Genomic DNA, 24,995 nt, shown 5'->3' on the forward strand with positions numbered 1-24,995 from the left:
TGAACGTTTGGGGTTATTCTAATGTAATAAAAAGCTCGCAGAGGATTAAAGTAGTGGCGAACGAGGACACATTGTGGTGGACACATTGTTACTCATGATGTTTTCTTGGGCGAGCAAATGGGGAAACATTTGTTGCGGACACAAAATGTTTATGAAAGAAATCAGAAACAATTTTTGTGTCCGCAACAAATGTTTCACGCGCAGGCAAACAGGGAAACATTTGTGTCCGCAACATTGTGTCCTCGTTTGCCTCCATCTTGGGGGAAAGTGTGATACGAAATTATCTAGATCGTTGCTTTTAACTACCTTAAAATTTCAAAAAATTCGCATTAATTTTATCACCTTATTTTAGTCTTTTTAAATTTAACTCCTATTGTTTTTTTTTTTTTTTTTTTCAAAAAGGGCCCCCCCCTCTTCTTTTTTTTTTTTTTTTTTTTTTTTTTTTTGGGAAAAAACCCCTTTTTTTTTTTTTTTTTTTTTTTCTTTTTTTGTTTTTTTTAGACAGGGAAAATTCATAAAAAAATAAATAAAATTAAAATTTTATAAATATTAAAAGCTTCTTTCTGCTTTCCAGCGAAAAACTCTTACCAAAGTATTTTCTGATTCGGAGTATTTGACTTCTGTAAGTGCGGGTGGATTCAGTTGGTTTCCTTGATCATCAACTTTCTGGTAGAAAACCGAGTAACCTTGGATACGACCGTCTTGTTGCTCCTGCAGTGGTTCTGACCAGCGGACCACAATGACGGAAGAATTCACCACTCTGAATTTGAGCTGACGTGGCGCACCGCTGGGGACTGGAAAAAAAAAATGAACGGAGTTTTAATAATAGCAACATTGGTGAAATTATTTTCAGTAAAGCACAGAAATGCTTTGCAAATCCAATTCTGATTTATTTCCACTTTTACCACCCTAGCTGACTTGGTCAAATATCCTTTTGGAATCTGACTTTAGAAAACCAATCCTGTTTCGTTTCGAGTTGGTCGTGCGTGTAAGCATGATTTAAATTATCAAATTCTATTCATAAAAATCTCTTAAATCTTTAAGAAGTTTAAGACTAAAACCGGATAACGCCCAAAGCAATATGATGATATTTCCCAAAGCTGACATAACCTATTCTGGAATATTTCAATTTCAAAGTGACTCGCTCATTATAGGCGGTATTGAAAATCGCAAACATCAGACGAAATCGGGCGTACATAAACTGGATAGAATTCGGATACATTTTACGCCAATTATAACCCACAAACAAGAGATCATTCATTGTGTCTATCACCAGCTTTGTAAAACAACGGCCAACATTGTCTTGTGCTTCTGTGTGCGTGTGAAATTTTAAGCACCATACATCTTTATAAGTTGAGACTGGAGGCCAAACATTTAATCTTTCGCATTTCATTTACCGAGCTTAAAATTTACCATCTTTCTTTATTTATTAAGAAAAAACTTGTTGTTCAAAGCATCGAGAAAGGAACAGCGCGCGAAAATTTGCCATCTTGATATAACAAAATTTACATTATTTTTTTACAATATAATTTAACGTAAATGTATCCACAGTTTCCCCACTGATGCGAGAAAATAGCAACAAGAAAAACAGCCAAGTAAGAAAATTACATGCAGACTACAATGATCACTTCATACATGTAATAACAATTTATTTACAACCGGTATCTTTTGAACTCAGTCAACCGCAAGGAATGGCAAAAGCCCCAATTATTGAATTGCTTCCTGTCTAGTCAATTCCCAGAAAAATCTGAGGAAATTCCCCCAACCAAACAAGGCTTTTTGCGGTTTACTCTTCGTATAATGGAAAGTTTTTGGCAACCACATGCACTGTTGTACAAACCCATCACCTTGCTGAAAACTTTCATTCCCAAACTTCCCTGACTTGTCTATTCCCAGAGAATTGCACGGAAATTTCTCTAGGCAAACAAGGCTGTTTGCGGTTAAGGCTTCTTTTAGCACTCCACGAGTGCGTGGGAAAAGATTTTGGCAATCACATTTTTACAAAAACTTTAATTTTTTACGAAAACTTTAATTCTTAAACTTCAATTTAATTATCTTTGTTAGCAACATCTTTGCACTACGGGGACTTGGAAGTTGTTCAGGGGCGTTGGTACATTAATCAGTGTGCAATTAATTTAAAAAATTTAAAAGGATTTGTTAACAGTAAATTGGATTGACAATTTGTCAACGCGACCCCGTGGACTTCGGAAATAATCGCTTGTAAAAAAAAAGACGGAAATTAATGTAGATTGTTGCTAACACCGAAGGCAAATACATGCAGGCACGTACAAGGGTGATTAACTGCAAAGATAGTGTTGATGAGATTTGAGACAAATTTGATTAATCCTCCACCGAGAGAATACTTTCAACTGCATCTGGCGTCAAAACAAGACAATAGAAACGGCCTTTTTTCTCCAAAATTGAAAATTTCAACCATATATTTACCTTCGTTCTAACTTAAAGTCTGTGGATGAATTCCTTTAGGATGACCATTTAACTAAAAGCTTTTGAGAAATACGTTCATATGACACTGTTTATTATGCTATACAAGATCGTTCTAACTTTTAAGTCTGTGTATGAGACTCTAGTGTGTGGCCATTCATATGAAAGTTACTGAGCAGTACGTCCATGTATAAAGTTTTTAAGGTAATTACCTAGTTGTGGATAATTTTGGTTTTGTCTGAAAGCTATTGAGCCCCACTTTCGCGTAGTGTTGGCGTCGCTTTTCAAATACCGTATTCTCAAGTGGAAATTAGATTAGAAATTTAGTCTAATTTGTCCTTTGGCATCCGTACAGATTCTCTATACGCGCTTTCACGTACATGTAGATTTGCCTGACGATATTCCTTGTCATAAATCACCGAATGTTCTCAAGTTAGCTGCTTGGGATATGTCATTTTTCTTACATGAGGCAAATCCCCTAAATACCGCGGGCTCATTCGTATTTGGGAAACAGGATTCTGCTCTGAACTCGCTCGCAACAAGTACGTTAAAAAATATTGCCTGGACAAAAATAGTGCTCAGTGAAAACTGGGAATGTACTCACCATCTTCTGCTGTGGAGAATGTGTGTTTGCTAGACATAGGACCTGTTCCAACAGAGGTACTCGCAGATAACCATACAAAGTATGTGGTGTATTTCTTTAGGTTGTGAAGACGAATCGATGATTTTATTCCGTCGATGTTCACAAAGCTGTAAAATGACAATCAAAGACCAATGAGAAATCTATCTCGTAAAACATAAAACTAAGAATTTACATGCAGCTAGTGTCTGTCTGTAATTAATGTCAAGTATAATTTTTAATTTGGGAGTGTCTTCTCGTTATTTTTTGTAGTGCTAAAAATGAATGTCTATCCACTTAATTGCTACTGATGTTGATTTGTAACCATAAAAGAGAAGGCGATGCCTTTTGTGTGGTTTGTCGGCCATTGTTGAGTTTTCTCAGGCTTTTTGTTTTGTTTTTTGTCTTTAATGCGATTTTACTCAATTAACTGCAATGACTTTTGAAATAAATCATTTAACTTGTACCACGCGACATAATCAACCAATCAGAAAGCAGATGACATTTGTCAGCCAATGAGAATCATTTTCCTTATTTGCCTCACGCGATGATTTCCCGCGCTTTTCGCCGGTTGCACGACCGGTTGCATGTTTGTGTCTCTGAATGCTGTTTGGTTAAGTGCAACGTTGCCGTGGCTGTAGCCGTAGTGGTTTCCTCTTGACGCAATTATCAGAGAAAAAAACCCGTTGTATTTGCAAGAGTTTTATCATATTAGAGAGGAAAGAGCTCAACCCAAAAGTTGTACGGCTCTTTTTACAGATGACGTCTGTATTTATGGTTAAGGACTTACCTTGCACGTCCCCCCTTCTCTCTGTACTTGATGGTATAGTTTGTAATACGTCCATTGCGATGTCCGGGGGGAGGCGGATCCCAACTGATTTCAAGGCTGGTGGAATCCAGTCCTTTACTCCGGATGTTCTCAGGAGCGGCGCTGGGAGCTAAAAAAAATCAACAAGAATAAGGGCAGTGTATTACTCACTGACTCTTTAGATAGTTAAAATTTGATATTTACAAACGTAGAGCATTTTTCAATTCTGGAGTCAAGTTCACCAGCCTTGTACTCACCGTCCTCTAACGTTTGAACAACTTTGACGAAGGACTTTGGACCAGTAAGAATATAAGACTTGGCCGCTACCTGCACTTGGTAAAACGTATATGGTCTCAGATCTCGTATCTCCTGGCCGAACGTAACATCTGAAACAGTGATTGTGGTATCCATGTCAGCGGTCGTCTTGTTGTAATAAACTTCGTAACCAAATACGCCCTTAGCGGTGTATCTTGGGGCTTGCCACGTGACTTGTATTGTTCGCGGTGAAAGTACTATGACTTCGACCTTTTCCGGCTGACCGGGAGCTGAAAAATAAAATAATTTGTTAATATATTTTATTTCGTAGTAAATGGATTGAACCCAGGGGTATCGGTAGTTCGTATAGTGTGATCGTCCGGGTAAGTGTAGTTCTGAGAAGAACTGTTGTTGGTGAATGACATTTCAACAACCTGAGCGGAAGTCAACTTCAGAGTAATGTGAAAAGTTGTTGTTAGTTAATGATGTTAAAAGTCTGGTCCGTTGAAGCTGATTGGTCAGTTTTGCTGTGATGTTATTGGCTGTAAGTCTCGTGTAAAGTTTGTCAACGTAATTGATTATTTGATAATTTGTTTCACTTTAAAAAAACCCTTTAAGACCAGGGTTGACGGTACAATGGGGAGCGAGGCAAGGGAGAGAGAGAAGGGGGGGGGGAGGGGGCTCATACAATGTAGTTCGTAGATGTTTAAACCTCTTTCTCAATGACGTTTTCTTTTACCTTCATACTTTTGGTGTGAGCAGTGGCCTAATGATTATTTCGTCTGACTCCGGATCGAGCAGTGCGGGTTAGTGCCCTTGGCCTGAGCCGTTGTGTTTTGTTTTCTTAATCAAGACGCTTTACGCTCACAGTGACTCTATCCACGCAGGAAAAAATAAATGGGTTCTCGCAAAATGCTGGAGCAACTATATCCTGGACTCTTGTGCCACTAGGCTACGAAAAACTTCTGCTTTACTTTGCGTATTTTCTATCGATTTTTTTGGACGTCAGTTAAGACTTTTCAACCTTTGTTTTCATTCCCTGTCCCACACCAAACATCAAGAGAGTTGACAATAGAACCTTGCAGAGGAATTTCCCAAAGATTTCTTTTTTTTCTCTTATTACCAAGGCGTACAAATGACCAATAATAGCTGAATTTTTTATATGTTAGTTGCATCTTACCTCCTTGTGCGGTCTTTACAGCATACAATTCTGAAAGCGGCCCTTCTCCAGCGCTGTTGTAAGCGATCAGTTTGAAGTAGTACGTGGTCATTTTCAGAAGTCCTGTGATTTGGGTTTGGTTTTCTGCTGAAGCTCTGTATAGCCATTGATCGATCTTCAGCTTCGGGTCAGTGACGTAATACAGGCGGTAGCCCAGGATCTCTCCATTCGGCTGGCTGGGTGGAAGCCATGTTGCTTCGAATGAGGTATCAGAGAGTCCTTTGGCTTGAATGTTCCTTGGAGGTGTTCCAGGCGCTGGTGGTGAAAAAGAATGCACATACATGAAGCACTCCAGAAACTAAACGCCAGATTATAGACACCCTTTAGGTTTACTAACACGATGGGCGAAAAGCCTAAAAAACATGCTCAGGCGTCGAACCCATGACCTTTACGTTGGAGTTGCAAACGCTCTACATCTGAGCTACGAGGCCACTGCAAGCTAGGTCGTAACTGTCACTCACTCCGACGAAGGGCTACGCTCGAAACGTCAGCTTTTCAAAATTCGCTACGGCTCTAAATGGGGACTGTACGCTTACTGGAGCAACTGTGTAGGAATCAATATAGCCCACCGAGCATAACACTTATTGAGATTTTAGCGGGTGAGAAGCCGACCAGTTAGATGTTTGCCTTAGCTTGGCCAAAGAGTTGAAGTCGGTACGGCCGTATTTCAACTGTGGCTAAGGCGGGTAGAGTAAAAAGCTTAAAAATTCCCGACCAGCACCCAAACCCCTCGCTTTCGAGCCTTTTTACATGTACAGTCAACTCTCTCTTAACGGACACCTTTATAACACGGACACCTCTCTAAGACGGACACCTCGTGTTGGTCCCGTCCCTGCCGTTTTCAGTCATTTTACTGTAACTAAACTGCCTATAAGACGAACACCTCTCTAAGGCGGACAGTTGGAGCCGGTCCCAACGATGTCCGTTTTAGAGAGAGTTGACTGTATGCCTGAGTACGTCTTGAAATACAAACCTTTTGGAGATGTAGTGAATTCAGCTAAAGGACTCGCCTTGCTCGTTCCCATGTCGTTCAAAGCGAACAGGCGGAACTGATATGTGGTATAAGGCTGAAGATCCTTCAGACTCATGGATGTCCGGCCACGAATGTCTTTGATCACTATCCACTGACTCGAGGTTTTGGCACGATAGTACAGAGTGTAAGAATCCACTTGGGGTCCTCCCCCGGGCTGCCACGTAATGGTGATCCAGTCTGCGGTAATCTGAGTTGCAGTTGGTCTGGTCGGGGCGAATGGCAACTCTGCAAAAGATGCAGAAATCATTTTGTCAGTCAGTTAAAGTGATATTACCGTTTTAGCAATTCATTGGTTTGCTATAAACTGTTGTTCTAACTTTTAAGTCTGTGGATGAAACCCTAGTGTGTGACCATTCAAATGAAAGCTGACGAGCGGTACTTTCATGTGGTACTGTTTACTATGCTGTACTAGGTACGGTTGTTCTAACTTCTAAGTCTGTGGATCAAACCCTAGTGTGTGACCATTCATATAAAAGCTATTGAGCAGTACTTTTATGTGGTACTGTTTACTATACTGTACAAGGCGTTCTAACTTTGAAGTCCGTGGATGAAACCCTAGTGTGTGACCATTTAAATGAAAGCTATTGAGGAGTTCTTTCACGTGGTACAACGTGGTTCTACATGTAACTTTTAAGTCTATGGGTGAAACCATTGTGTGTGACCATTCATTTGATAGCTATTGAGCAGGACTTTAGTGTGGTACAAGGTGAACAAGGTGTACAAGGTGATTCTAACTTTCGAGTCTGTTGATAAAACTCTGTTGATAAAACTCTAGTGTGTGACCATTCATATGATCGCTGTTGATAAGGACGTTTAAGCGGTGCTGTTAGCTTTTCAATAAAATATACTTTTCTTTTACTAAGGTTACCTATAATCGCGAAGTTTTCATTGACTTCATTATAAAATGGCGTTTTTTTTTTCTCGACTTACTTGTAACAGTGACGTAAGCAGAGGCCCGAGCCTCTCCTCTGTTGTTAACTGCTACGCAAGTGTAGTTCCCAGACTTTTGGATATCTTGCACAGTCAAAACGCCATCAGAACTTCCCCCTGCGAGTCTAACGCCGTCACGTTCCCACACAATAGACGGCTTTGGGTAGCCTGTGGCCGAGCAGTTCAAGTAAACAACTGTTTCTGGGTTGACTGTGACAGGCTGAGGGGGACTGGTGATGACCGGTTTCTTGTAAGAGACTACAGAAGAAAGAAAAATGTTGCTGTTAGATGCCTTTTAGCCTATTTTTAGCTACTTGTTAGTCTTGTCATTAGCTTTGAAGCCCCTTCAAAGAGCATTTCCAAACGGGAAACTAAGTTATGCTTTCAGGCAGTTAGGAAAGGGTGGAATTTTAGAAGACTACCATTAAGACCTCCACCAACTTCCTGCAATTGTTTCTAATTTCCTTTCCCGGGGTTCCTTTCCTTTTGTGTTCAAAGTAATTTTGGCAAACTGTATTTTTCATTGTTTCTGCTATTTTCAAACCGTCGAGTTTAAATGAAAATTCCTTTGCCAGTTGCAGTGACATGCGTTTCTTTTATTATTAATCCTCAGAATTTAAGGCAATTTTTCTCAAATGGTTTACTCAAGTAGAAGTTTTAATGAGCAGAAATCGTTGCAAGTTAGAGCAAAAATTTGAAATTAAACAAAGTCCCGTGATACTTCCACTTTAAAAAGATGTTTTCAAACCACCGTTCCATCAAAATTCAATGAGTTTGAATAGTTTTCATGAGTTTATACCAAAAACTCTTGTCTAAATTAGACATCAAACGCACGATTCTTATTCGTTCAACACGCAAGAAGCAAAAACATGACAACACGACTAGCGCGAGAAAACTCGCGAGTTTCGTTAACTGATTTGTTTGTTTGTTTTTTTGTTGTTGTTTTTCTTTTAATCAACGTGTTGAAAATTATATTTAAAATCTTTTTTTGTCACAAACCTTTATATACCAGGGTTGCCATACGTGAGTAAACCATCCCAAGACTGTTCGTCGCAACACACTCGTAAAAACCACCGTCCGACGATTGGACATTTGTTATTTTTACTGTTCCTGGTTTGGGTATACTGATTCTTGGGTCTGATAAGTCGAGAGGTTTGGAATCCTTTATCCACGAGTAGACAGGTGATGGGGTCCCTGTGGCAATGCAATCAAACGATCCATCCTCTCCACTTGTTATTGCAGCATACCCAGGATTCTTGGCTATTCTTGGAAATCCTGATGGTGTGCTGCCCGCTAAAGATAAAAGTTGGTATTTTGTTAATTGATACCTTTGGGTTTTTGTAAGAATACGAATAAAAATACGTCGATACAAGAACAAGGATTCTTGTTAGTTAGAGTGCGCGCGTGTGAAGCAGTGTCATTTTTGGCGGGAAAAAAGCCGGTAGCCGTATTCTCTAAGAGAGTTTGCTAAAATGCCGTAGTGATAAAACAAAAAAAAAATTTACAATTATTTAACAACATAAGTACGCGCACAAAAAGACAGCAACAAAAAAGAAAAAAATGAAAAATTGATAAAAAAGAATTGATAAAAAAGAACAAATGAAATCTAAAACAGTGTCCACTTATGTAAACAAAAATTGAAAGGGAAAAAGGAAAGAGCTATCATGTAGAGAAAAAAGAATCTATTTATAATAACTCTGGCTTGATCTTGCATGATGTATCAGGGTGGGCAACGGTTTGGCGTTTCTGCAGGCCTAGGCTTGGTTTTAAGAAAGCTGATTGGCCCAAATCCGGATTGAATGAACCCCGTTTATACCCCTTGTTTTAAAAGCGTTTTTACTGCTAATTTTAATCTGCAATTTAAGATTAGTCAACTTAAAAACAAAGATAAATCAGGTCACTGATAGCTTGCAAAACTGAATTCGACCTTTGCACAACTTAGCCTGGATAACATGTACATAAATAGACTGTTTTTTTTTGTTTCGGTTCATACGGTTCTTTCACCTTTTTTCCGGTTGTTAGTGCAGTTAATTTATTGCACAGTCAAACGGTCAATTGAAATTAGAAGACAAACGGCCAATTGAAATTAAAAAAGGAGTTTTTAAGGAAGAAAAAAACGACCACGAAGGGACTCGAACCCTCAATCTTCCGATCCGAAGTCGGACGCCTTATCCATTAGGCCACGCGGCCAGTCACACTCCTAACACGGGCAGGTTAACGCTTTTGAGACATCGTGAATTACACTAAAACGAGGTTGGGGAATTTTAAATAATTGCTGGCTAAACCAGACCTGATTTAATATCACTGTCTTACTAAAATCCAATGAAACAGACTTGTTTTGAACCAGAAATGATTGGGACTTGTGGACTTTCTTTACCGAGTAAACGTGATTTTGACGACATTTTACGTGAACCTATAAAATGAAAACTTCTTCTGGCACTTTGCCCTTCATATTGTACTACATATTGTTTCGCCCTGTGGGTAAAATAAACTATTGGACAGTTCTCGAATCACTTAGCTTGCTCTTCTTGGGAGTTCTGTCTGCGAGTAATACGCAAAACAAAGAGATGTCTCGAGTGCATCTTTATGCTAATTCGCACAAGCATAGACAAGGGTGCAGAGAGATTTGCTTAACCCTCGTATTATAGTTCTAAGATTAAATATTAATTCCCCATTGCAAATGCGATACATTTCTTTTAATGTGAGATAATTTGGTAAGACGCTAAGACAGTCTATAGCTCATGGTCTCCTAAATTCTCATGAAGTTTTTGCTTGATTAGATACTGATATTTGAAGAGAAGTTAGATGTTATGTCTTTAGCAATGTGCGTGACTTTTTGTTTGTTTTAACCTAGGTGTGGTGATAAATAATGGTGTCTCATTGGTAAACAATTAATCCAACGTGTAATGAAAACCAGTGTCCTTTGCTTACTTTTCTTTTAAATAAAAATAACCTTTAACAAAAGGGGTCGAACACACTTCACAGAAGGAAGACAATGGTACAATTGAGCGTAAAGCAAATGTTTGCAGAATATTGACAACACGTAGGGAGCAAGCAAAATACACTTGATGCGTTCTTGTTATTTAAAAGTTGCACAGTGTAAAATCAGAGGTTTTTTTGAAAGTAAACAATTTCCAGTGAGCACTTCTAAAAAGGAAATGAAAAAAGAGCTTTAGATAACAAATCATAAGAAGATTAAAGTATATAGATCCTGATTTCATAGTGCATGATATCCATAGATTAAAACATTTCTGAAAATGTTTGCTGGTATTCATCAATTTGTAAATAACAAAAGACCGTAGAACAATAAACAAATTATTCCCAACAAAAAGCATTCACAGGAATTTTAATCTGTGTAGATCTGATAAATGTAGCAATAAGGGATTACCCACAAATGATGTGAAGTATTTTGGTCAAAAAGAAAATTCGAAAATCACAGTCGTGAACAAACAAAATGCATTACAATAAATGATGAATTTGAAGACAATGGCATAGCATGATAACAATGTTGACAAAATTTTATGGAGCTGGGCTTCTAGCAGAGGAATACACGAACATATGTAAAGGTCGAAGAACGCTCGCAGTTTCGACTCCATGCGAGATAACATCGAACCACCCTCAAATTTGGGAATGCTATTAATTTTAGATGCGCTTTAGGGCAGTTTCAATTAATTTCTTTCCAAGCTGATTAACAAGAGTTTTAAAAACTTCGTGGTGGTCTGTTTGATTGATAGTTCATTTGTTATCTTCAACGTATCTGAAAACGGACGTTTTGATGTGCGGACAGGAAAAAAGCGCTATACATTATGACTATTATACCACGTACCATGACCGCTGATCAAGAAAATGGTTGCGTTCAGTGGAGGGCTTTTTGTTGTAATTTTCTGCCATTTTAGAAAGTATAAAATTTACAAAAGTACGACTTCGAGAGATATAAGGAACAATGAAGATGGGAAAGGACAATTTATCCAGTTTTACTGATTACAAATTCGTCAAAAAAGGTGAGTTCTTCAGATGTTACTAAGTTCATGTACTTTACGGTCTTTTATACGTACACATGGCGCGCAAAGCTGACTAAAGAGTATTTAAGCTTGCTGTAAATGTAGCTTAGCATAAAGCGTATCATCAGTCTGGTAAAACTGCCTAATTAACGAACACTTTCGTTCTTCTAAGCCTGGATAGCGGACACACAATCGCGTTGCCACATTGCAACATGCCCCACACAACATTTGCGCGCAACACTTAGCTCGTTATTCACATGTTGCAACGTTGCTACACACGCGGCAAAGCGAAATTACGTAACTAAAATTGTGATGGTATCTGAATCAAGTGCTGTACCCAAGGAAAACAAAATACAGCTGTGAAAAGCACTGTTAATTGTTTTGCTTGGGTTAGAATTAGCTTGTTATTAAAAGTGCCACACAATTGTACGGAATGTTGCTATGGCTACGCCATTATGAGGGTAGCAAAGGGGATGGGGGGGAGGGGGGGGGGGTTGTGATCCTGTTTCATGCAAAAACTCTTAATGAAATTTGCATGTCACATATACTTCAAACAACAGATTTCAAAAATTTGTGAATCAAGTTTTGCTTCTAGCAATTGTCACGTCATGATCTAATTTTTGCCCTTATCGTGCATCACGTATGAACCCTTTGATACCCTCCAATCCATTGTGCAGAATATTGTAGATAATGGACAATGAAAATAAAAATAAAAAACGAAAGAAAAAGGCATCAACTTGCTGTTGGGCAGTATTGTACATGAACACTCACTAACCTCTGTAGATTGTTAGCGACGTTGTTTGAGAGGTAGCTGAGCCAACTGCATTAGAAGCCTTGCAATTGTAATCACCCTCATGGCGTGATTTCAAAATGCGGCCTAAACGCAGCAGTTCACCATCAGGGAGGGTGAATTTCTGTGCCCTGGCCCTAGCGGTGAGAACTACACCATTCCTATACCATGTGATACTTGGCTTTGGTGTCCCTGTGACTTTGCATATTAAGTGAATGTAGCTTCTGTCAAGAGCTCCATTGGGAGCTGTCAGGGTGGCTGTTGGGGCTGCAACAAAAATTAAAAAAATGTTTTTTAATGACAACAATAATATTATTGATCTGTTTGCCAGCTACAGTGCAGCAACTAGATATCCTAAAGACTCAATCAACATACAAACAACTAACTTTAATCTTGAGGTGGTTACACACAATATAAGAAAACCTCATGTGCAGTTTAGTCTCAAAAACATAAGTTTATTTCAAAAGTTCTATGCAGGGAAATTACTGGGTCTTTCAGTTGTTAACTACATGTAGCCCACACCAAGTTTGTTATAACTAGTACAATTACAGACTCAAGAATCTGGTCATTGTCTTCTTATTTGTTCTTGGGAAATTTCATGACAGGTACTTCTCTCCACCCAGGGGTCAGTTTACCAGTGGCCAGACATTACATCACACACATGCATACTGTAAAATAAAATTTATGGGTTACACAATGTTTGAATGTCAGAATTTAACGGAATGTTGGAATGAGGTACTGTTATTGGCCAGTTGGTATGTTTGAAAAATAAACACCATAATATTATATTTGCAAAAAATTTCCAGTCATTGAATGGAATATAGACCTTTCATAAAATTACACTGTAGATGTGACAAGTGATTGAAGGGGTCAAAGTTTGGTTGCATTTGAAAATTGTTTCCCAATATCTCATGATCCACTTTACCATGAGCTTTATTGACTTTATCTTCAACTTGAAGATTTCAGTTCCACAGGACTACAACAGAATACACTTAATAACTAAACATTAACATTAACAAGCTAACAACTAACTCTTGGTCGTGAGGGAAAAATTCTCCTCAAGTTCTTTTAGTGATTCATTATAACAGTTTAAAATATCACAAATAAAGTGGGCGCTTAGATTCAAGATATTTTCATCGCACATAGCTAAGATATATATAAAAAGTGCCTTATAATTAAAAATTTAAAACTGTTATTTTTGAAGAGGCGATCTAAGAAGACACCTCTGAGATGAGAAAATGAGAGTGGTCGTCTGAAAAAGAAAATTCAATAAATGAATAAGGAAGCCTTACTAGAAAGCCAATTTATCAAATAACCCCAAGGAGTATGGGAAATGGTAAATGATTTGCGGCAACAATCAGCCCAACAAACAAAGACGCGGTGAACGCAGATGAATGGTTAATTATTTTAAAAAACTATCCGCCAACTATTACTTCGAAAAGTGAGTTTGAGAATCTTCGTATCCAGGATGCGTTAAATTTTAAAGACCTAAAAGCTGATTATTCTGTAATTTTAAAGACCTAAAAGCTGATTTGGAGTGTTGTAAAACAATCAAGGCGGTCATTTTTTTACCTAATAACTGAGTGGAAGACGGTAGGAGGAAGATACACAGAACAGACAAAGATATCGTCGGAGAGCCCAAAGAAACTCCGATTTAACTTCCACCATAAAAATTTTCATCCGCATTGTAAATCTTAACACCTTGATATAGGTGCTCTTTTATCAGAAGAGTTATCCCACCAGAGGCACGTTTAGCCTTGGGTTCTCTCGATATAATGAGAAGCTAATATAGCCATCGAAATTGACTTGCTCACGGTTGGTAACCAAGTTTCAACAAGCGTAACAAAATATATTTTGATATTTCACTAGTAAAACTGGGGTCTTCCATCTTGTGCGCAAGCCCTCGACATTAAACGAGGCAAATTTTAAACACCTCTGAGTAAACATTTCGAAAGCAGCTGAGAATTGAATCTCAACAAAACAAAATGATTGGTACTAACGGACAGAACGTTCGTATCTCAAGTAAAAAGTACTAATAATAAAACTGAAGGGGAAAACCCACCCTACAGGCTACAAGTAACTCCGCAGAATGAGGCTCACACAAGGGGAGGGTAGGTAAGTAGTAGTAATATTACGTATTCATGATAATAAAGAAGGAGAGAGAGGAAAAATCAATATACTGCCTGCACTGACTGCCTGAAAGGATATATCGTCTGAGGGAAAGGATATATCTGAGGTTACCATGTGACTTTGCATGTGTGTACATGTGTATGTCACGTACATGTAAATGTACATGACACACTTTGTATCTGGTATATTTCACTTGACTTTGCCACTGCACAATTGTTTGGTAATCATCAGGAATTAAATGGAATTTAGCATCACACAATTCACTTTTTGTTTGTACTTTTGTACTGGACATGTACTCAGTACAATGCATGTGGCTAGCGTTTTAAACTTGTCATGAAATGTACATGTAGTATGCCTTAATACAGACTTATGCAGTTATTCAAACAGCCAAAAATAGAACTGATTGCTTTAATATTAAGAAGATCTCGCTGTGAGTCAGTGGTGGTCCTATAGTGCATGTGGCTTACTTGAATCAAAGAGGTGAAGGGTTAAACTAGACTATTGTTATCAGACATGTTGTGTTCTTGGGTAAAACACTTATAACCCCTCTTTCCTCACCCCACCCAACATTGATGGGGGTCTGACCTTCTCCATGAAAAATTAAGGTTTTAGCCATAGTTGATAAATGGATGATCCAAGCAAGGTCGAGATTAAAATTAATGTACACTGTGTTTATATACAAACTTGAAATTTCAACATGCAATTATAATGGTCATAACTGGAAAATAAGTGAGAAAGATCTTTGAATTAAATTTGTTTAAGATGAACAGTGGTCACCCATTTCCATCAATGAGGAACTTGCAATACACTGTACAAAAGTATGTGTGTTCATGTAGGCAGTTATGTCTACAATGGACTGACATCCTTATTATGTATAATAAAAAAAAATCAACAGATTGGAGAAAAAAATATATGGCATTTGCATATTTTAAAGCTAGTCAGAAATCAGACGTAAAATTCTTGCCCATAAGTGATAAAAAACCTTAAAATTTACCAGTAATCAAAGAATTTTTCTTCTAACAAGTTAACAACTATATGTAGACAATTGTACACTTTATGTACTGTGTACAAGTTTTGGTGAGGAAGGAATGTCCATGGATAAATTGGAAGAAAAATCCTGATCTACAGTATTATTTTTAAATTTTACAGATTCTTTCCCTAGGATGGTCGCCTTTCAAACCCATGCTAAAAGTCAGACTGAATATAACAAACTAAACAAAAACATTTTGCTTAAAGCTAGTTTTAATTACTATCAGCATAAGAAATTGAATGCTTTGATTTCTTTGACTTTACTGAATTTAGCATATAATTTTGGCTAAATTACATGTTTGTCAGAGAAGAATTATTTGTAATAAATTTACTTCATTTTAAAAACTTGCATTTGGAAATTAGTATAAAAATTAGTGTTTTACATCAAATAAACAGTGACTCACGGACTTGTCTGATGTCATCTTAAAAATAAATTAATATTAAAGTTACAAATAGATAGGCATATGGCACAAAGAGCCAGACAGTCTGACTGGGAAATTTTAATTATTTTAATTACACCCTGACATAAAAAGATAGCAAAAACCAAGTTGTAAATCTTGAAGATGTGAAAAATTAATGTTATTGTAAGAATCATTAATTAAACTGGAATGTGTATGCATTATTCTGTGTAGTTTCAATCAATTACTTTTTGCAAGTAGGGAGGATCAAAAGACATATGATATAATGAGGAATAAAGGTCTAAAGATAGATGACAGATGAGAACTGGATTTAATGATGAAATGAAAAATAGTGAATTGCTTAATCTTGAGAGAGCAGTTGTTTTTCTGGGCTGATAAAACAAACTTATCAACAAAAGTTATCTCAAAGTTCAGGATTTGGGTTATGTGAACATTCAAAGAATGTCTGAGGATTGGTCTCAGGGAGAAACCCGCAAATACAACTAACTTGCACTATGGCTTTAAAACTCATAGATGGAGAAATGGTTCTTTGTATAAGCCTTTGTTGAAAGGTTTTAACACCTTCAATGATTGACAGAGCAGCTACTGTAATACAGCTCACAATGGGAACAGATCCAAAAAGACAAATTTAACAGATCATTTTTCAAGGAAACCACAAACAATCCATAAATATTTTCTTTTAAAGGTCGACTTCCGTAGACTTTTGAGATAAAAAGATTTGAGTTCCCTGCCGTTTGTTTGGTACATAAACTCAAGTGTAGTATAAATGTGTTTAAATTTAAGGTAGAAATCAAAGTCGTTTCGCTTTTGCCAGGGTCACCCCTTTGGCTGAATGCCCCCTGTATGATGTCATAACATAAATCCTGGTGATAGATCTATAGATTATATGATTCTAACAAGTTCCTCATTGTCTATGAATGATGCTGGGCTCTCACCAGCTCATATAAGATTTCCTTGCTGAGTAATGTATATCAAGTACATACAGTTTGAAATGGAAGTAACAGATGTTATGTTATGTTTGTTTTAGTAAAAGTGAATCAAAATAATCTAGGCTGGAGGATTTAGAATTATCTAGCTGCCGGATATTTGGATTAAAAATAAAAAGTAAAGATGAAGTGGAGAGGGGGGGGGGGGGGGGATGGCAGTTATGTTACCAAAAAAGACACAACCCCCGTTCGCCACTTAATTCTAATCGGGATTTTTTTAAGAGTTAAATTATAGCCTGAACCTTGCTTTACAGTAGCTAGACCAAGCCTATGCCTAAGTGCTTGTAATAAGCAGTGGTGTACCATGAGCAGCTCTCGTAAGCTTGTGTCCTCTAATGTAGTATTTGCTGTAGTTGTTTTTTTGGGCCAGGGACATTGTTCCTGTTGTTTGTTCTATTGTTCTCTCGAAGGGTAGCGAGACATTCATTTGAGACATTGTGAGTGCTGCTACACGACCGTAAGTTTAAGGGACTTTTAATTGTTAGGGCTAACATGTACATTCATAATGAAGCATATACAGAGGTACATCATTGGCACCTATAAAATGTAATGGTTTAAAACAGTAACATTTCAACCACAGGAAATCATTTATCAAAAGTTTTTTTAGCCACTTTTTTTTTTCGTTCAACCCGGAACAGCCAACCCACAAGATGGAAGAGGGTTCAATGAACCCCACCCACCCCTCCAAAGGCGTACCGGAGGTTTTAATTGAATTAGAATTGTTCTAGACAACAAAAGATATGCTTATAGTCATGAACTCATAATGCGGTTATCGAGCGGTTAATTCACAAAAAGCCTCCATATTTCTTAATAACGACGGCGAAACAGCTCAGATTCATAGAAAATAGCAAATGCCGGTGCTTTTGTGTCCAAACCGCAAGGAGAGATAATTGTCGATTTAAAATCCTTGCTCAAAGACAGAACCGAACCTTTATTTGTTTTTTATTAATCCACTACAAAAACATTATGCAGTTTGCACGTCACTGTTAAAAATATAGTGTTCCAAATGCATAAGAAAAGTTTAATAGTTACTCACTTTACGAACTGGGCATTGTTTAATGTCGTAAGAGTGTTGAAAGCATAGACAACTTGATGCATTCCTTTTATCTTTAGCATGCTAAAAATTCGTTGACCGTAGCTAAATTCAGAAGCGTTATCTGCCGACTAATCTGAAGGCCATTTTAATGATGATCTTAAAAAGCACTGAAATGTGCTCGCGCTAATATAAAACACATTCAAACGAACGTGTGGATATTCTGAAATTTTATACCACAGATCGAATGTTCGACAGCCCCAGTGCAGAAAACTTATCCCTTTTAAAACGCCCCGCTTCGGCAAAGGGTATCTAATTCTGTAAATCTGCCGTCCTAACCAAAGAGCCCTTGATATTCTGTAGTCACATCCAGCCGGGCTGTTGACAAAATTTATTGAAAATTCGATACGAAATCTTACATTGACCTTTCAAACAATTCTTCAAGTCCCGTTTGATAGCCCTAGGGGATTCATGTCAATAAGGCTAGCAGCGTGCGAGAATTTTTTACAATAATATTAATTTAAAAATTGAATTTACGAGTGTGTCTCAATTTGACGTGCTAACTAGTAGCGATTTTGTTTCGCTTTGTGTTTCTTCATGCTCTTTTCCGGTCACCTATTAAGAGCAACACTTTCGCTGATGTTTTCGTCAAAAAAAATTCGGTGCAAAAGGCAATCAAGCTATGGTCGACCGCTGAGCTATTGTTCTCAACCAAAATATCGTTTTCAAGGCGAGCCGAAAGCTATCAAAGTTACTACTGTAGCCAATATTCGAGGGTTCGATCGAATAGATGGGCTGCTAAATTTGGCGAGTATTGGATCATCCGTTCTAGAATAATACCCTAGAAGACTTGATCATGAATTAAGAACGTGGTAGACATCGACACCCGAAGGCACAATCCCGACATCACGCAATATTACCTTTCATGCAATCTCACCATGAATTCATGTTCTACATCTGTTGGCTGAAAATCAACCTTTGCTCCTTCGATATGTCGCAATTACATTGAATTGTGCCTAGAAACGCTTTTGTTTGTCAAGAAATTTTTCAAAGCGAAAATCGCTTAACATTTCGCGCGTTCGACAGTCCAATGCAGTTTTCCATTTGAAATTCGCATCATTCATTAAACAGTTTAGCCTTTCAAACGTAGTTTAAAGTTACGCTGGTAGTCGTTTTAATAAGACCACCGTTTCGGGGCCACACCAAAATTTTCCTAATCGAAAAATGAACAAAATCAGTTACCGTTCCCACAAACACAACAATAACAATTAAGTTAATTTCAGATTGCTTCGAGAAATAAATTTTTGATTTCAACCGCTCACGTAGCAACGTGGGAGTAAGAAGCTTACATTTCATCGAATGCGTTCTACAACTCAACTCCTATTTCGATGATTTCATTCGTCAAACATCCTTTATCGAAGTAACAAATGGCTTTAAAATCAAACGGCCGAATATATAGGCGTACTATTTGCGTTCGAGTAGTCAAGTATTGTTTACAAAATTATCATCTCAGCAAGGCCATGTTTTGCGAAATCGGTTAAATGTTCGAGTCATTCTTTACAAGATTCCCCAAGGGCAAAACTGACCAAAGACCCAATTGAACTGTAAATTCAATTTCTACCAACTTTATGACACATTTGTATGTTAATGTTGGAGTTTTCATTCATCTAAGTGAGCTAGAAACCATTATACTATTTACCAGCCGTCTTTATAGGAAGCTAACGTGAGGAAAACGGAAGTCATACGGCCGAGATATAGCTTTTATATGTAAACATCTTTAACGCTGCTTACCTTGCTGTTGGGCAAAAACCATACTGTAAAATGTCCATAACAAGAGAAGAAACGCTGCACATCTTCGGCAAAATAATTCCATGTCGATTTCACTCCTGATATCAACAACGTTGTAGCTTTCAATGTGTCGCTTGTTGATTTCAGCGTCCCTCGAACGGCAGCCTCACCGGTTTAATACCACGATCTTCGAAAGAAAATCAAAGAAACTACAATTGGTTTTCAAAATCCATCGCCGTAGAAGCAGCGAAGCTTGCGTTAAATTATTGGAGCGATCTAAAGCAGACAGCTTTCTTGCGAGACAATTGCTCGTTTTCCTACGGCGTTGTTTGAAATTTTCATGACAGATCGGGCTGAGTGATCGAGCTCAATGAAGTTTGATGGCCACGTGACCAAAACCAGTGAACCGGAACTCCTGAGTGACAAAAGCCAACTGCATCGAAAAGCAAATACAAAGTCAAACTCGTTCACAACAATGGCATACCAGAAATTCTCGTGGATTAGATCTAGTATTGTGTTTGATTTTGTAATATAAACAATTATCAATCCCAAATGACTTTCTGGCGTAAATTAATCAAAATATTGTTTGTCAAGTTGAAGGAAAAAGTCATATTTAGCCTGTGGTAATCTTGGAGGGGGTCACCCCTTGTGAATTATAAGAGAATTGTGTACAGTAACTTAAAGTTTTCACATTTCAAGCGTTCCAGACCCTAACATGGTATTATCTTTGGTCTTTTAGATCGTGGGAAACAAGTTAATTATGTCGCGTGAATAACGCGCGAACGAAAATATAAACTGATAAACAAGCCCGCGAAACAGCCACTCTCCCCAGTCTTCTGTACAAGTTTTTCACCCGGCCGTTTTCATCAGCGAAGTTTGGATTAACCTTTTTTTTTCTTTTATATATTTTTGAGACTTTAGTGCCGTTTTTCGTAGTATTCGTCATTCATTTATAGGGGAAACCCTTTTGATCAGTTCTATAATAATTTACATAGTTCAACCGTGGGCTCGAAAAACACACTTGAACGGAGAGGTGATGATTGCAAGATTTCATGTGCCCGAAACCAACGTGCTATTTTCCTGGACAAACGAAAAAAAGAATTCGAGTTTAAGATCTGAAATAGAAGACGTAATTCGAAATTCGATTTTTGATTTCAGTAACTGAACAAGAAATCCGGTTTTTTTTTTTGGAATTGAGCAGAAAATGTCACCGAAAGGAAAGACACATCAGAAAAATGGCGTCTAGAACAAAACATTTTTTAAAGGAAGAACTGATAATACTTGGCTGTGAAAGCCTGACGGAAAGATTTCCACCTTTTGGATAAGCTGCTTTAGCTTGTGACAAGACCGAATTTTAAAAAAAGACACTATAGATTACTTAACAGAAAGGACAATGGTCTTTCGCTTAAATCACAGCCACAAACTCGCACTACACGGAAAACTTAAAACTCCATGGTCGTGATTTCACGGATACATGGTTTAATTGACAAATCACGGTTTACGCTAATTACGGCTATTGAGCAGATCATGTGTCACAAGAAAGTCGGAAGAAAAACAGTCAATTCACTCTCGTAAAACAATTAAGTTAGAGGAGTATACGAAATAGTGGAACCTTGTAGTACTTCCATTCCAAGAATTTCTTAGACTGCCTGCGTGAACTTTTTCATTCCAATTCAATGGAGAATATTTTCGGCACGTTCTAGCTACACTGCGGCCGACCGCAGCCAAAAAAAATACTTTTGTTGTGTGTGCCAATATCATCTTGATATTGAAACTGAAAAATGATCAGCTAAAACAATACCACGTTTACCGCGAGGTTTCGTTCTGTTGGACAGCAGCATTTATAAAATAGACTTTATAACTGTCACAAGTTTACTGAGATTTTTGTTCCAGAAATAAGGCTCACACCTTTTCCTTTCAGAATTTTTATTGGAGGCGTGCCACCTGGTTTTTAAACACCTTTAAGGCTATTTCAGACAAAAACTGATACAATTTTCCACACCCTAATTTGCAGACATGACCTCTAACATCTTTAGCGCACCTAATTAAGTCCAAATCTTTCAAAATCCGTACCAATTTTGATTGTTGAAGCGGTATATGATCGCATTTTGCTAAATCCAGTGCCTTTTCTTTGACGACTTAAAAGATTGAAAAAGCTACTACGCCATTCATAGTTCGCTCATGAAGTGAACGTTCGGCATTTAAGGTTGTAACTAGACCACGTTACTGACAACGCGGCCCTACAGCAGGGGGTTCCCGGAGTCGCTTGTCTGAATTTCAAAATGCTTGGTGTCGCAGTTTCATCTGCCGTTCTAGGCCTTTTTGTTACTTGTCGGAATTTGGCGAGAAAGATTAGTGTTTGTCGCAATTTCACTTCATGTGCTCGTCGCTACTTTTTGGGCCATGTCGCTTGTCGGAATTTACCCTGGCAGGGTTCGGGACCTCATTACTAACAACGCTGTCGCTACAGGCAAAAGCTCGAATTAGTATTTATTAGCCTATATTTCACTTAACAGAACATGTCTTCTCAGAGCCAGCCATACTTTATGTAAGACCAAATCAAACAAAATCTGCAACCCTATGACGTCGTTAACAGTTGAAAAATCATTCCCCTTTTGCTTTTACATCACCTACGGTTTTGTAGAGAAATACTTCTCTGGGGCTTTGCAGCTGAAATGCCCGAAAATAAAACTTTTTTTCGCGACTCCACTGTGTAAAAGAGGATCATGGCAAATTGACAAAAATAACTGAAGCGGAATTAGTTTGCGAATTTACCTCGAGTCATGTCGAAAGCGTCTAGGAGGTTAAGCGATTGAAGGGTTATCAAAGCATCATTTTAAAGAAAATCTCTATTCGCTGAAATGTTATCCGTGGTTAGTCTCGTAGAAAGGGCGTCTGTGTACTAATGAGAACCCCGCACAAAACAAATGAAAGCTCAAATTACAAAACCATGATATTGAGGCAAATCTGGAATTTGATACATACTCAGCTTGATATAGACAAAACATTCGTCTAGGCGTGCGTAAAATTCGACCCACGCGTTCGCAATGGGAGCCGTTTAACATTAATGACCTGCAGGCAGTAGCCGTCTTTCAGCGAACAAAACGGGTTGGAGTAGACATTCCGGCTTGAGTCTCTGGGCAAATGACTAGCACATGGTTATACAAAACCACATAATTCGATCACAAAAGAAAAGTGACTAGATTGGCATCACTTAATCGAGTAAACGAGTAAAATTTTCTTTGTAATCAAGCGACACGTTAATCAGTAAGCGATTTTGAAAAATCCGTATTTAGTGGCACTTTAATTTAGCGATTTTTCGTAAATTTTGGAACAGAAGTCACTTACTTTTCCAACATTTTTATGAAAACCCGTATTCGGCGACAGTTTAATTTAGCTAAATTCGCTATAAAAATAAATTTTCGCCAAAATTTCACGTAAATAAGGTGTACAAAAGCTGATTGGATTTGGAGATGATTCAGTTCGTTTACATGATGCACGGACTAGCACATCATCTGTCACACTGCCCTGAGACAATCCTAAAATCGGAAGGTTTTTTCTTTCAGTTGGTAGTTTTCTTAGGACAGCCATTGCGGCATTGGTACTTGATAAAATAGATCAGTGCAAGCCATAGAGGAACGTATAGTTTGCAAGATTGAGTTCGATAACGAAGGTCCTCTTAAGCAACTGGAATTTTTTTGCCCAAATTCTCGTTCTCGACCACGCATGCGTTTTTCCATGAACAAGCCTCTTAAATCAGAGAAATTCTTTCTAGTTTTGCAATGATTTTGATACGTTGCTCGTGTAACTGCATATTTGCGACCCAAGTCTACTGTCCGTTACTGTTTTGAAATATGTAGCGATAGATTCTCGGCACTGTACTACCATTCGATTCCTACCAGTATAATCGGCGATTTTTATGGTCGATCTTAAAAGATTCTATTAAAATATATTACAATTCTTTAAGAAGTATTTCGATTACTTTCAACCTACCTTTTTAGGATTCAAAGCCTTCACGATTAACCTGCAAAATTAAAATGAAATGTATTACACTCTGTAAGTTTTTGTTTTATAAGTCAAATTTAAACTGATCAATATATATTACATTGTTTAACTTAAGCTTACATGGCGCTCTGTTGCAGACAACAGTTTCAAAAAATAATCTAATTAATCCAAATATAAAATGTAAACTTCGAGCTTTTAGTTTTGAAATTGAGTCAAATACGTTTTCAACTTAGCAGTGGTTTCCCTTTTTTCTTTCAATTGCTAAATTCGAAGTCCAACGGATTTTTTCGAGTCTCTATATTCCAGAATACATTTTAGTGTTTAAAGTTCGTGTTTTGTATTTGGATTGATGATATTTATTGTTTTTCACTATGTTTGCCCGCCAAGGGACGCCACGTCGATAGCGTAGCGATGGAAAATATTCCCGGCATAATAAAGTTAGTTATCGGTGGAATTGCTTTTAAATTCGATAAGGAAGGGACTGAGATTCCATTCATTGGGACAGTTTGATTTTGGCCACTGAGCACGTCGTACCCATATGCAAATGCTTAAATTTTACAGTTCTTCTCTTATTTCCGGCACCATGCGGAATGTTTGGTAGTGAAATCGAAAAATCAAAGCTTTAGAGATAAAAAATGCCTGAGGATCTGTAATCTTCATATATGGAGCGTTATCACAATCTTATTTGTTAAAATGTAAAATACTAAGCCTTTTACCCCGAGATCTTTTGTTCGCATGTTCTTGATGAGCGCAGAAGATAACAGCTAGCTTTCGTGCAAAGTTTCAAGACGTACTTTTAATATTAGTTATATATAGCACCGGTTTGAGATTTATGGCTACTTGGTCAACTCGGATGGCGGGCACATACTAACTCCTCAAAATACTTCTTTAAACTCTTTTATGTACATCACACGATTTTATTTCTTGTTTCCACGGAGCATAACTTGGCTATAAGTGGCATATTGGGCTAGCTTCCAGCTTTTGACAAGTGTTTTTTTATCCGGTCAATTCTTCAGTCGTTTGTTATTATAACGAGTTACGTTTTCTCCTTTCGTGCATGCATTAACAAAATCAACATAGTTGAAGACTCTCTCAGATAGCTCATTGAAAACATACGCACTTTGTATCTTCATAAGTCCTTCACCAGACTCTTGTCTATATGTAATAATCATTGGGAACTAAGAATACCCTCGACTGAATACGTGCTTACTCAAAGAGCTTGAGTTAATGCCAGAAAAAACAAGGAATTACCGAGAGGGTTTAACTCCTTTGGCCTCTATGCGTCAGAACTGTCAATACTAAGGCGACCTTATACACAGGAAGTACGTTCTTCAGTGATCCAAACATTCATAATCGATGTTTACATTTCCTGTGTTTTCGAAGCTGTGGACAGCTGAGGGTCAAACTTTGATGCCGCTAGACTTTTCACGTCGCACTTTACTGAATTTAAGACTAAAACAACAAACATGCTGATTTCGAGTCGATATTAGAGCTTTCCTTAATTAATA

The 24,995-nt window shown here is 37.8% G+C and overlaps 1 protein-coding gene and 1 non-coding gene across 2 annotated transcripts in view; both read right to left on the reverse strand.

The window, feature by feature from the left end:
- LOC144638720 (receptor-type tyrosine-protein phosphatase F-like) overlaps window positions 1-24,995 on the reverse strand; it is a 60,970-nt gene that overhangs the window by 16,742 nt on the left and 19,233 nt on the right. Inside the window, exons 2-12 of the mRNA XM_078497946.1 lie at window positions 23,476-23,506; window positions 19,486-19,669; window positions 12,083-12,364; window positions 8,306-8,599; window positions 7,307-7,564; window positions 6,317-6,601; window positions 5,305-5,598; window positions 4,127-4,414; window positions 3,852-3,999; window positions 3,047-3,192; window positions 589-794 (exon numbers count right to left, since the gene is read on the reverse strand). Coding sequence (XP_078354072.1) covers window positions 589-794; window positions 3,047-3,192; window positions 3,852-3,999; window positions 4,127-4,414; window positions 5,305-5,598; window positions 6,317-6,601; window positions 7,307-7,564; window positions 8,306-8,599; window positions 12,083-12,364; window positions 19,486-19,567 — 2,283 coding nt within the window. The 5' untranslated portion in view covers window positions 19,568-19,669; window positions 23,476-23,506. The remainder of the gene's footprint in view (window positions 1-588; window positions 795-3,046; window positions 3,193-3,851; window positions 4,000-4,126; window positions 4,415-5,304; window positions 5,599-6,316; window positions 6,602-7,306; window positions 7,565-8,305; window positions 8,600-12,082; window positions 12,365-19,485; window positions 19,670-23,475; window positions 23,507-24,995) is intronic.
- On the reverse strand, window positions 9,424-9,496 carry Trnar-ucg (transfer RNA arginine (anticodon UCG)). Its single transcript has one exon. It is a non-coding gene; the product is annotated as a tRNA-Arg (tRNA).

Source organism: Oculina patagonica, chromosome 14 (assembly GCF_052425735.1).
Source record: "Oculina patagonica isolate OP01 chromosome 14, crgOcupat, whole genome shotgun sequence".
Classification (NCBI taxonomy): Eukaryota; Metazoa; Cnidaria; class Anthozoa; order Scleractinia; family Oculinidae; genus Oculina; species Oculina patagonica.